Source organism: Lucilia sericata, unplaced genomic scaffold, assembly GCF_015586225.1.
Source record: "Lucilia sericata isolate MDLA Ls3-8-SP2 unplaced genomic scaffold, ASM1558622v1 Contig000353F_arrow, whole genome shotgun sequence".
NCBI lineage: Eukaryota > Metazoa > Arthropoda > Insecta > Diptera > Calliphoridae > Lucilia > Lucilia sericata.
The window spans coordinates 241496-255968 of NW_023994373.1; the positions used below are offsets into that span (position 1 = coordinate 241496).

General features: G+C 30.0%; 2 protein-coding genes across 6 annotated transcripts in view; one reads left to right on the forward strand and one right to left on the reverse strand.

The window, feature by feature from the left end:
- The window catches only part of LOC119604013 (putative uncharacterized protein DDB_G0289263), a 280690-nt gene that overhangs the window by 174203 nt on the left and 92014 nt on the right, over positions 1 to 14473 (forward strand). The window lies entirely within an intron of this gene.
- LOC119604026 (mitochondrial import inner membrane translocase subunit Tim13) lies at positions 13 to 2687 on the reverse strand. Its single transcript, XM_037956359.1, has 3 exons — positions 2413 to 2687; positions 2263 to 2331; positions 13 to 363 (listed from the first exon to the last, which is right to left on the reverse strand). The coding sequence occupies exons 1-3, from the start codon at positions 2509 to 2511 to the stop codon at positions 265 to 267; spliced, it is 267 nt and encodes an 88-aa protein (XP_037812287.1). The 5' UTR covers positions 2512 to 2687; the 3' UTR covers positions 13 to 264.

The following is a 14473-nucleotide window of genomic DNA, read 5'->3' on the forward strand; positions in this document are numbered from 1 at the left end:
GTAAGTGTTTTGATTTATTTTCTATTTATTTTGATAAACTTTTATTTGTGAAATGTCTTAAGAAAAAGTCATTGGTTTTTAATCAGAAATAGCTAGTGGTAAAAACTTTCCGGATTTGTTTTAAAAACAACAAAACAATTGTTTCTTTTTTGTATTGTATATATAAAGGTAAAATATTCTTAAAAAACAATCAACAAAATAATGATCTATTTAGGTTATTTAGGGATTTTTAAGTAGTTTTTTTTTTTTAATTTTATTTTAGTTCTAGATTTTATTTTGTTCACGTTGCAAACGATTGCCATAAGTACGTGAGACTAAATTCCAAGAATCCATAAACCGATCCATACACATGGAAATGCATTTCTGAAATGAAAAGAAATAATAAGAATTTTAATAATATTTCGAATACTTTTTAAAAAATAATAAAAATTTCGAACTACCGAACATCTCGCAAAAAAATTCTATCATGAATGATCCTTTAAAATTTAAATTTATAAAAAAATTTAATGTTCTGATATATCGAAAATACTTTAAAAATTCTAAAAAATATTTTTCGAAAGTTCTTTAAAATTAATAAAAACATCAAATCGGTTTCTAATATAATTAAAATTTATTTTCTATGAATTATCGTAACCCAGAAAAATTGTATTAGTTCCACAACTAGTTCTAGAACGCATGATTATAGCCTGTAGTCGTTCTACTTTGGCGTTGAGACCAATGATTTTTGTTCGAAATTGTCACCTTCGGAACTGGTTCTGTGGAAATTTTATGGAGTCGACACTCGTTCTACGGAACGCTTCTGGAACCAGCTCTTTCGTTAATGATTTTTGTTTGAATTTGTCACCCTCGGAACTAGTTCTAAGGAAGCTTTAGAGAACGTATACGCTTTAACTTAAAATAGTTATTTTTCCCTGCGTTTTTTGTTCGAAACTATTAAGATTAAGACCAGAATTGAGAAACTGTTGAGGAATTATTATTCTTATACCAATTTTATTATGAAAACGTACTGCATGATCATTCTGCCGCACCTACAATCTTCAGCTCACTTTCCATTCTTCCAGTACAATGCAATTAGCAATTAGGAATCTCTTTAATTCCTTATAGTCCAGTTTTATGCAGAAAAATACATATGTAAGCGTTTTCTATTTCAATAAAATAATTTTTATGAATTTTTAATTTTTTGACATTTTTTTCAACTGATTCCAAGAAGTTGTTTCGGAACTAGTATGCGTTCCATTGAACTAGTGTAGTAGCAATGTATAACTAGTTTCAAAGAACAAGTTCTTTGAAAACTATTTAGAAGTATTTAAGAACCACAACAACGTTCCGAGGAATGGGTTCCAGATGTAATGGCGACACCACTAGTTCCAAGGTTGTTGTTTAAGAATCTGAAGTGGTTCTGTTTGCACTCGTTCTAGAACTAGTTATTTTTAGAACAAGTTCTAAAATTTTTCCTGGGAATGTGACTTTTTTCGAACATTATTTCGAATTTTTTAATTAGTTCTCAGGATTTGGAGATTTATTTTATCAGATTTAAAACATTTTCGAATATAACTTCGAAATTTCGGCCTATTCAAGCTATTGAAAATTTTGTTACATATTTTAAATATTTTAAAAATGATTGTGCTTTTTTAATTAAATTTCATATTATTCTGTAACTTAAAAATGGATAGACCATTCTTGAATGATAATGTAGGTATAAGGGGAAAAAAGGAGGCAAAGGATACCTCTCAAGAAATAGTTAAGAGTCCAACTTAAGCGAAATTCGGGTTTTGAACGCAGAAAAATTTGACTTTAATCTAAATTTGACAATAGATATAAGTTCAACTTGACAATCGATTTGAAATCATTTGATTAAATTTTATTTGTTTTTAAAGCAATACTTAGCATATTATCTGGCATGAGAATCAATCGACTTTTATGAACAAATACATACAAAAAATATAAAAAAATTATATGGAACTGTTGTTAAATCAGTTTTCATAAGAATGCTTTTTACAGTGGATCAGCGTCTTTTAAAAGTAGAATTACTCTTAGATTATTTGTTTAATAAAAAGATAAAGTTGTTTTTTGAAAACATGTTTTAGGATTAAACACATAAAAAGAACAAATTATGATGGCTCGGACAAATATTATCATTCTGGACGGACACATGTCACTTATGACTACAATCAACATGACGGTGAAATTCCTTTACTTAAATTCTTTTACAATTTCTTAAAAACATCAAAAATTCTCTCCAGTATATGATATCTAACTCACCTGTTCCGAAGAATCCAATGATACGCCGGGTTTGTTAATGCACTTGTTAAAACATTTCTCAGTCATTTTCTAAAACATAAAGCAAAATAAACATTAATTTAATAGAAAAATTTTACACTTTTGATTAGGTAATTATTTGATGAGCCTCACCGTCAAGAGTTCCTGTGCATTTGCTACGGCAATTTGTTGTTTAACTTGATCCATTAATTCGCCTTTTTCATTGGCCGATAGATTTGAAATGCCCGACATTTTATTAATTTATTATTGTGGCAACGACTTTAAGATTAATTATTTATAAATAAATAAGTTTTTATTGAAAATTTTTGCACAGAAATTTTCTAATAATCTCTGAAATTTTATCAATTAGATTTTTTTTGTTCCAGTTAATTCAATAACATGTGTGTGGCGGTGTAAAAACGCCCTCATATTATGATAGATTTGTCAAAAGTGTTGAATTCGATGAATATGACAGGGTTGTATTTTGAGGTGTATTCATGGGTAAAGAAAGAAAATAACCGTTAATGTATTATTATTTTGTTTTAGCTTGAGTTGTGAGTTTTTATTTAGTTTATTACAATAATATTTTATTTTTTAATTGTTATTTTGTTTATATGGATCTTGAATTGTTGATATATCGTGTATACCTTTCATTTCTATTTTTTTTTTTTTTTTGTTTATTCACTTTCTAATCCCTCATTTAAATATTTGTTGCAATTAACACCAAAAATAGAAATGTATTTGTTAATTTTTTCAACATGTTTTCATTTAATCAACAAGTTGCATGCAAATATGTATATTTGTTTATTTTTAAATAAAAAAAAACATTTCAGGAAATGTTATTTGTTAAATATGATTTTTAAGTTTTATCTTAATAAACGAATTATTATAAGTACCATTGAAATAGGTTTATAATTGAAAAAAAAAAATTATATAAAATGTTTTGGTCAGAATCATTGAAATTAGGACCACACTTGATTTTACTTGTATTATAGTTTTCACAATCTCAGATTGAAATGGTTGGGAAAAAGCCGAACGGGGGGAAATTGCGGGTCTCAACCCTGGGTTTTATCAAGAATTTATTTAGATGGAATTTAATACGATAGCAATACTATGGCTTCCAAATTACAATGATGACCCACTTTTAATATTTCAAAACTGAATTGATACATTATTTATTAAGTTTTCAAAAAAATGCAGAAAATTTTTAATAGAAAAACACTTTCATAAAATGCGATTAACTATTTATTATCTGCTAACATTTACTTGTAAGTAATACAAATATTTGTCTTAATTTTTTTGAGGAGTTTGATTAGATTAATTGTCTAACAATTTTGTGTAAACAACAAGATATTTTTGCAAAAAGTAAACCAACTATAGACTGATTAATTATTACACAATTTTTTATCTTTTTCTCCACTAATAAACAAGTTATTTAGCGATTAAATTCGTATTATTAAAAACACTAAATCACTCAAAAACTAGTTTAGGATGATCTTAAATAGTATTAATATGTCTAATTTTCATTCATCTTATCAACAAGACGCCTTAAAAAGAAGAAATTCAATGCAAAAATGTGTAATTAAATAAATTTATTTTTATTATCACAAAATGTCATTGAAATATAAAAAGGATGTAAAGTGTATTTCAAACTAAATTCGTTACGTTTAAAGAAATTAAAAGACATTTTACTAACAAATAAATGAAAAAGACATTACACAAAAAATGAAAATAAAACAAAAAACTAATTAAAATTGTGTATAAACAAAATTTCACTTATATAACTAAGAAAAGCATTAAAAAAATAATAACATTTAACGCATTTATTTGAATTTGAATTTTCCATATATTTTCCATGCTGGCTGGCAGTAGACAAAGATCAATAATGAAATTTTTACATGATGAAATGAAATTACGCATTTAATAATTTAAACACGATTTGAAATGAAAAAAATAACAAAAATAGAAACATAACACCCGAAACTAAAAATGCTGATGAATACTTCAAAAGATTTAATGGCAGACACACAAGATGTCCACACAACATGGACATTATATTTTCCTTTTTTTTAGTTGCTCCCAACACATAGCAATTGTTTTTGTTAGGTGATATATCCATGCTTATGATGCATTATCCATCTATCTATATCCAGTCAGTCATTAGCCAATTACAAGTTTTACACACAAAACTATAGTATAAACTTTTAAAGAAGACGAAAAAATAAAAATAAAATAATTGAAAATTGCAATGAACTTGAAATTTAATACTCGTACTTTTTGCTGCATTTATGTTTTTATAATAAAAAAAAAAACGTTATTAAACAAAAAAACATTAAAACATGTTAGTGGACTTTGGCAAAATATAGAAAAAAACACACCATAAATACAGAAAAAGTGAGAGTGATTTTTCATTAAATTTTCTTTGAAAATTAATGAAAAAAACTGTGAAACAAATCTTAATTTTTTGCGTTAAAGCGTTACATGTTTAACAATTGTTAATACTTAATTTACTAAAAATTGTTTTTGGTTTATTTGCTTAAACAAGTCGTATGCGTAATGTATCATTTAGCCAACAATATTTAAGTCATGTAAATATTAAATGATTTACTACCAGTTTAAAATTTTTAAATATTAACAGATCATTTACCTGGTTTTATAATGCATACGCATATTTGTTGTTTTTTTATTTGTGAAAATTATAAAAAGGAAAGCTTTTAAAATAAACATAATTTTGTACTTTAACGAAAAGTTGCAACTACATTTTCCCGGACTACCTATTAAATCCGCATATTCTATGTTATAAATAACATATATGAGATTTATTGCCAAACTTTAATTAACCGACTTGTCGAAAAGAGGTTTTCTATTAAATTCAACTTTTAAACGAAAATTTGACTTACCAACGCTTATGCTTTTTATTTTAAAAAAATCCAAAATTTAATTTTGAAAAAGGAAAAAGTAAGAGTACTTTATTCGGTTGTGCCAGTGTGTTAAAAATACCTATTTTATTAAAAAATTCAAAAAAATATCAGTTGGAAAACAAAAAAGTATCAAAAAGTCCCCTTTAATAAATTTGAATGTTTGTACATATTAAAGAAAAGTACCTTTTGGAGAACGAAAAAGTACCAAAAGCCTCATTTTATAACTTTTCACTTACTCTGGGCTCTTCATGCTTAATTTTATGTTTCTAGGTTTAATATTATAGAAAATGTAAAAATAACCTTTTGAAGAACGAAAATGTACCAAAAAGTTCCATTTTGTAGGTTCCCATTTATTCCGGGCTTTACGTACATAATTTCTTGTTTCTAGGTTCAATATTATAGAAAATTTAAAATGGTACCTTTTGAAGACCGAAGATGTACCAAAAAGTTCCCTTTTATAGGTTCTTATTTACTATGGGCTCTACATGCAATTTCATTGTGATATCAAAATTAATTTGATATTTTTGTGATTGTGCCAGCATGCTTGTACTGTGTATGGGAAAATTTGCTCATACAAATACAATTTTTTGAGCAATAATCATAGTTTGTCTATGAATTCCAAGAGAAAACTATTCATGCTTGCGGTAAACAAAATAGGTCAGTTCTTTGTAATAGTTGTATTATTCGCAACGACCTTTACAACAGAAAATTTCTGAAAAAATAAATATTGTACAAGCATGCTGGTGTCATATATGGTTCGAGCAAGAAAGCACGGGCCCTTTTAATTAAATATTTTTGTCTAAAGGGGCCTATACACAACACCAGCATGCTGGCACAATCAAGTGATTGTGCAAGTCGATTGAACGTGTATGGGGTTGTGGTGCGATTGTGCCATCTGATTGTGTGATATCAAAATTAATTTGATATTTATGTGATTGTGCCAGCATGCTTGTACTGTGTATGGGGAAATTTGCTCATACAAATACAATTTTTTGAGTAATAATCATAGTTTGTCTATGAATTCCAAGAGAAAAATATTTTGGGGATAATTGTTTTATGCCTACGCGTCGGTTTCATGCTTGCGGTAAACAAAATAGGTCAGATCTTTGCAAATATTTGTATTATTCGCAACGACCTTTACCACACAAAATTTCTAAAAAAATGGATATTGTACAAGCATGCTGGTGTGATATATGGTCCGAACATGAAAGCTCAATCAAATTATTGTGCCAGCATGCTGGTGTTGTGCATGGGACCTTTTAATTAAATATTTTTGTCAAGCATGAACCAAAAATTTTAGTTTTCAATGAAATTATAAGAGGTTGTCTCGTACTTTTGCTCATATCTCCGTTATTTATGGACCGATTTTGCCAATTTTAAATAGGAAACTTCTCAAAAGCATGTTTGTCAGAATTGTTGAAGATTTGGGTCCCGAAACTGTCTTGGATCTTTAGAAAATTGTTTTCAAGAAACATACAGAAGGACAAACAGATGGCTGGACAAGCTTCTATCTATCTAAAGGACATCGATAATTCGACGTTTCACCGAAAATTCGACTTTATACCACAATACGAATTCACATAGAAAATTGGACATTCTATCGAAAATTCGAATTTACAGCGAAAATTTGTCTTTTCATCGAAAATGTGGCATTTCATAAAAAATTCGACTTTTCATAAAAAATTCATCTTCTTCTAAAATTTTCATTAAAAATTCGACTTATCGAAAATCGACTTTTCATTGCAAATTCAGTTTTTCAGCAATATGTCTTTAAGTCATTATCATATTCAAAATTTAACGTTTTATTAAAAATTAATTTTCATCGACTTTCCAACGAAGTTTTTCGACTTTTTTTTTTCAAAATTCCATCTTTATCTAAAATTCAACATTTCATAGAAATTCGAAAATTATACTTTTCAATTTTCATCGAAAATTTTACGATTTATGAAAAATTCTATTGTTTATCGAATACCCAATTGTAATTGAAAATTTTATTTTCCAAAAAATTGGTTTTCGTCAAAAACTCTTTCAAATTTAAGGTAACGACTCTGCGAGTGACTTTGCGGGGTCTTAAAGATGCGAATTATTCACTACTCACCACACCCATTACCACACAGCGTCTGTGGTATATGACCCTTTTTTCGATTGCTTTACTGAGGCCCTGATTAACTATAGTCTGTTATCTGTATCAAGGGTGCCTAGATGGTGCATTTTAGGTTTTTTTAACTACTACAAATTCATAATGCATCCGACTAATATTGAGCGGAAAAATTTTTAATGGTAATTTTACAAATCCAGGATGCGTCTGACTACAAAGGATCGGTTGTTTCTTTCCTTATTGATGGGATAAAATTAAAAGGTAAAGGAAGTACTCTATGAGGCTTTAAGCAACCTCAGCTTTTGAACGTAGAGGTTGCTATCAATTGATAACAACAACACCATACTAAATCCCAGGGATAAAGTAGAAAGGATGATGAAATAGGTTGAAGACAACATAGCCAAAATATCAACTGCAAGTCAATTCATTAAAAGCTCATAATTTCATTGATTTTTAAAATATAATTTCAAATTTCATAAATTTGTAAGAATCCTCATAATATTGAGCTTATTTTAACATTTTTCGAACATAACATCATCAGATGTACTGAATATGAATGCAACTTTTAAACCCATTTCCATAGAGTACACAAACTTGGTTTCTTGCGATTGCTTCAGAAATTTTAGCGTTTATGTTTTCATAAATGAATTAATATAAAAATAAGCCTTAAATAAAAAAATTGCAAATAATTTCAAATATTTGCTAATATTAAATAATTAGTAGCAAATTTGTGTTAGCCAAATATTACATCACTTCATATATTTTTAATTAGTCTAAGTAAAACAAAAGACTTAAAACACAAACGTGATACAATTATTGATGGATGGAAAACAAGGCAGAGGAAAATAAAAACGCAACGGTTAATAATAAATTAATAAAGAATTTTTGTTTAAAGAAAATTACAAAATAATAATAACAACAACAAAAACAATAACTACAAAAGACATAATTAAATCATGCTACAATAAACACATGCAATCTACACATTTTCTATATAGAGAACATAACAGCCAGACAACAAATAAAAAGATATTACGAATTTGTTATAGTACAATTTTTTCTAAATTTTTATATTTTTTTGCTTTTGTTTTTAGTTTTTTTAATTTAATTTTGATGAATTCATATGAAAATTGAAGCTGACCATAAAAACGTAGCCTTTAAATTAAAACAAAAAAAAAAAAAAAATATATAAACAAACTTTAACCATGTATAAAATAAAATAAATGAAGAAACAAAAAGTAAATAAAGAAAAATCAAATCAAACCATAAACTGAAATTAAAAAAAAAAACTAACAGAGCATAGAAAATCATAAGAAAAAATAAAGAAAATCAACTTTAAAACATGTGCTTAATATGGACAGAAGTTAGTGGTGTGGTGGTGGTTTCTGCTGCTGTTTGATGCTAATATTGTTTGGAATTGAAAACCGAACCAGACATACAGACAGTCAAAGAGGCAAGCAACCACGGTCTACACGAAAAGAAAAAATAGACAGAATAGAGCATATACTAGACTGTATACTAAACTCTAAATAGACTAGAATATATAATTGTTAATATACCAGTCCATAGACTATTTCATAAATTGGTCCAATGTCCAGACTATTCAATAGAATTCTCCAAAGGCTACCAATAGAATAGTTAGTAAAATAGTCAATAGACTAGATAAAAGACTTGACCATAATATAATCAGGAACTAGACAAGATAATGGACTAATAGACTAAATAATAGACTAGATAATAGACTAGATAATAGACTAGATAATAGACTAAATAATAGACTAGATAATAGACTAGATAATAGACTAGATAATAGACTAGGTAATAGAGTAGATATGAACTAGATAATAGAGTAGATAATAGACTAGATTAGATTAGATAGATAGATAGATAGATAGATAGATAGATAGATAGATAGATAGATAGATAGATAGATAGATAGATAGATAGATAGATAGATAGATAGATAGATAGATAGATAGATAGATAGATAGGTAGTCGGCAGATAGATAGATAGAATAGATAGATAGATAGATAAGATAGGATAGGTAGGTAGGCAGATAGATAGATAAGATAGAATGATAGATATAGATAGATCGATCGATCGACTCGATAGATCGATGGTCGGATAGTTCCGGTCGATCGATCGGCATAGCCATCGTCGATAGATATCTCGCTAGATCGACTCGATATCGAGTTCTCTAGCTAGATAGATCTATCCTCGCTCCTCGCTCAGCATCGCTCGCTCCTCGCTCCTAGATACGCTCGTCGCTCGTCTCGCTCGCTCGCTCGCTCGCTGCTCGCTCGCTCGCTCGCTCGCTCGCTCGCTCGCTCGCTCTCGCTCGCTCGCTCGCTCGCTCGCTCGCTCGCTCGCTCGCTCGCTCGCTCGCTCTCGCTCGCTCCTCGCTCGCTCGCTCGCTCTCGCTCGCTCGCTCTCGCTCGCTCGCTCTCGCTCGCTCGCTCGCTCGCTCGCTCGCTCGCTCCTCGCTCGCTCGCTCGCTCGCTCGCTCGCTCGCTCGCTCGCTCGCTCGCTCTCGCTCTCCTCTCTCTCGCTCTCGCTCTCGCTCTCCTCTCTCGCTCGCTCGCTCGCTCGCTCTCGCTCTCGCTCGCGCTCTCGCTCTCTCTCGCTCTCGCTCGCTCTCGCTCGCTCTCGCTCTCTCTCTCGCTCTCGCTCTCGCTCTCGCTCTCGCTCTCGCTCTCGCTCTCGCTCGCTCTCGCTCTCTCTCGCTCGCTCTCGCTCTCGCTCGCTCGCTCGCTCTCGCTCGCTCTCGCTCCTCTCGCTCTCGCTCTCGCTCGCGCTCGCTCTCGCTCTCCTCGCTCGCTCGCTCGCTCGCTCGCTCGCTCGCTCGCTCGCTCGCTCGCTCGCTCGCTCGCTCGCTCGCTCGCTCGCTTCGCTCGCTCGCTCGCTCGCCCGCTCGCTCGCTCTCTCTCTCGCTCGCTCTCTCTCTCTCGCTCGCTCGCTCCTCTCTCTCTCTCGCTCGCTCGCGCTCGCTCGCTCGCTCGCTCGCTCGCCTCGCTCGCTCCTCGCTCGCTCGCTCGCTCGCTCGCTCGCTCGCTCGCTCGCTGCTGCTGCTCCTCGCTCGCTCGCTCGCTCGCTCGCTCGCTCGCTCGCCCGCTCGCTCGCGCTCGCTCGCTCGCTCGCTCGCTCGCTCGCTCGCTCGCTCGCTCGGCTCGCTCGATCCTTTTCTCCCGTCCATTTTCTCTGCGTGTATCTAAGAAGGCAGAGCCACTTGTATACAAGGTATTAGCGGCTTGATAATAACCAGCCACCACAATAACAAACTGCTGCCACACAAAACCGACTCGAGCCGCATTTGCTTCATGGTGTTTTTTGATTTTGTATTATTATAAACTTTGTTGATCAATTTCTTTTTCTTTTATATTCAACTTTTTTATCTGTGTGTTTATATTTTGTTTTTTGCATTTCTTTTGAATGATGCGCCAACCATGGCTCAAACGTTGGGTGAACATTGTTAGGAACGCACGTGGATCTTGAGAAACGCGTCAGTTTATATATACAATAACAAAAAGAGTTAGATTTGCTCTAAGAAAAAAATAAAAAAATAGAATTACAAAAACAAATAAAATACAATAAGAAATTTTTAAACAAAAATATTAATTATAAATAAAAAAACAAAGTGTTTTAAAACAAATATATTAATTCCAGTGAATATTCATTAAAAACAACAATAATCTAAAAGAAAAAGTTTAAAAATAATTGTGCAAAACTTCAAGACAAAATATTTGAAATCAAAAAATAACGGTTAGAATTTAAATAACAAATGCTAATTAATTTAAGAGACTTTCTTTAATAATTCTAACAATTTAAAAATAATAAATCAATTACTTTTAAAAACTTCTTGGCCTGTTGGGTGCCTTTCAAAATTGGGATTTATTACAATTTTATAAAATATTGTTGCATGTCAAAACGGTAAGTTTTACATAAACTCAAAGATAGTTTTTTTTAATCTTCAATTATTTTGTTGTAATTTTCATTTTCTTCTTGTAATTTCTTATTATTACTATTGCTGTTGGTTTTGAATTTATATTTAAATACGGAAGTGTACTCGTGCATAGATAGATTTTTTTTTTTCAAACTTGTTGAAAGATTTTTATTTACAGACAAATATGAAATAAAATCTGCTTCACTTATTTTCTGTTTTAACACTATAATTATTTTATTATTATTATTTATGTATGCTCGTTGCTCTTCTCTGGTCAGTTCATTATTTTAACAGTTATTTTATTATGTGTTTTTTTTTTCCTTTTTTATGAAATTAACATAATTTGATGGTTTAATTTAAAAATGAGATTTTTGAAGTGTGTTTTGCATTTATGTTAAATAAAAGGTGTTAAATTTAAAAGAAAATTTTGTTTTTTTTTAATCTAAAATATATTCACTGAACTTATATCATTTCATTAAGTTGCAAAATGTACTAAGTTCATTTTTATTTCATTAAAGGTCATGTTATTTCTTATTATTACTTTAGAACGTCTTTATCATTTGTTTCTATATTATTAGCAATGACAAAAATCATGCAAGATCAACTGAAAAGAAAAAGATGGTTATGTCTTTTACGTCTAATATTTGATAAGAAAGTATCGAAAGTGTTAGCAAATTTGAAGTAACAGCATGAAAACATAAACAGTACTCTTCGTACTTTTACATCAAACAAATTGCTTAACTTACACTTCATTTTAATTTTTGTTTATTTTATTTGAACGTGACCACAAAAACAAAGCAAACAAATTATTTAATTGCCTCTTAATAATATAAATCCAGAGTATTAAATATCCAAATTTGACCATATGTAATAAACAACATCTTTGTCTATAACTTACATATGTACTTATGTATGGATCTATCATTATTTACAAGTTGCAATTAAAAGACAAGCCCATACACTTAAATCGTTTATGCGAACGGTTATTTTACAATGTTTTCATTTTTGTTTTTCATAGTCATCGGTGAACCAGTAATAACTATTTTAGGATTTTTAATTTGTTTTTATCTTCTAATGTATCGGTAAAAAAACCCAAACACGTCAAATGTAATAACCTAAAAGGAAACATAACATTTAAACACTTTTGAACATAACTACTATATTTTGGTTTTGTCTTAACAAATAAAATTTTTATATGAATGCGCTGTTTGTTTACACATCTAGCGAGTTTTTATTGTTTACGATTATTGAGAAAATTACTTAAATATAAGGAAAGTGTAGGATAAGTGTTTTATTATAATGCAATTTGTGTAAGAAAATATATATGTAAGTATATGTGTGTGTTGAGTATAATTTGTTTATACCCTACATCACTATAGTATTATTCGTTTGTGCTGATTTTTGTAACACCATAAAATATTGGTTCTACACTCATCATAAAGTATATCAGAACAGAATCATTTTCTGAGTTGACTAAACTATTCGTCCAAGGCCGAATACTATAGGAATTATTTCATCTAGCTCATATACAACCGTAGCCTCCGATTAATTATGTTAAATGTTCTAATGTCTCAACAAAAATAGGAAAAACTTAATTTTATATACATAAGTGTATATGATACTACCGATTTTCGTAATAATTGGGGCTCATTTGACCCTAGCCCCCATACAAAGTTCTCCTCAGAAAATTAGTTCAAGTTGAAAAATTTACCAAATACTAATATCATGATGAAATTCTGCATAAATAACTTTAATGTAAACGTAAAACCAACCTTTATAAGAATAGGAATATTTACTCACACTTGCTTTCCAAGGAAAAATTTGCATTGAAAAGTAATGAATTAAAAAAGTAATAAAACCACTTTTAACCAGGCTCGCTAATAAAGTGGTAGCTGAATATGTACTTTTGTTTTAGGAAAACCAAAAGCGCCAGCGAACTTACTTTGTTACTTACTTAATTACTTACTTACTTACTTACTTACTTACTTACTTACTTACTTACTTACTTACTTACTTACTTACTTACTTACTTACTTACTTACTTACTTACTTACTTACTTACTTACTACTTACTTACTTACTTACTTACTTACTTACTTACTTACTTACTTACTTACTTACTTACTTACTTACTTACTTACTTACTTACTTACTTACTTACTTACTTACTTACTTACTTACTTACTTACTTACTTACTTACTTACTTACTTACTTACTTACTTACTTACTTACTTACTTACTTACTTACTTACTTACTTACTTACTTACTTACTTACTTACTTACTTACTTACTACTTACTTACTTACTTACTTACTTACTTACTTACTTACTTACTTACTTACTTACTTACTTACTTACTTACTTACTTACTTACTTACTTACTTACTTACTTACTTACTTACTTACTTATTACTACTACTTACTTACTTACTTACTTACTTACTTACTACTTACTTACTTACTTACTTACTTACTTACTTACTTACTTACTTACTTAATTACTTACTTACGTACTTACTTACTTACTTACTTACTTACTTACCTACTTACTTACTTACTTACTTACTTACTTACTTACTTACTTACTTACTTACTTACTTACTTACTTACTTACTTACTTACTTACTTACTTACTTACTTACTTACTTACTTACTTACTCTTACTTACTTACTTACTTACTTACTTACTTACGTATACTTACTTACTTACTTAACTTACTTACTTACTTACTTACTACTTACTTACTTACTTACTTACTTACTTACTACTTACTTACTTACTTACTTACTTACTTACTTACTTACTTACGTACTTACTTACTTACTTACTTAATTACTTACTTACTTACTTACTTACTTACTTACTTACTTACTTACTTACTTACTTACTTACTTACTTACTTACTACTTACTTACTTACTTACTTACTTACTTACTTACTTACTTACTTACTTACTTACTTACTTACTTACTTACTTACTTACTTACTTACTTACTTACTTACTTACTTACTTACTTACTTACTTACTTACTTACTTACTTACTTACTTACTACTTACTTACTTACTTACTTACTTATTTACTTACTGCTAATCTGCATAATTTGCCCCCAGTTTTAACAAAATCTTTCTTGGAGATGTAACAAAATATTAAATTCAATTTATTATTTAACGCAGTTATAATAATTACTCCTTTGATTGCAAAAAACGTTATATTTCACAAAATTATTTTTATATAAATGTATGTGTGCAT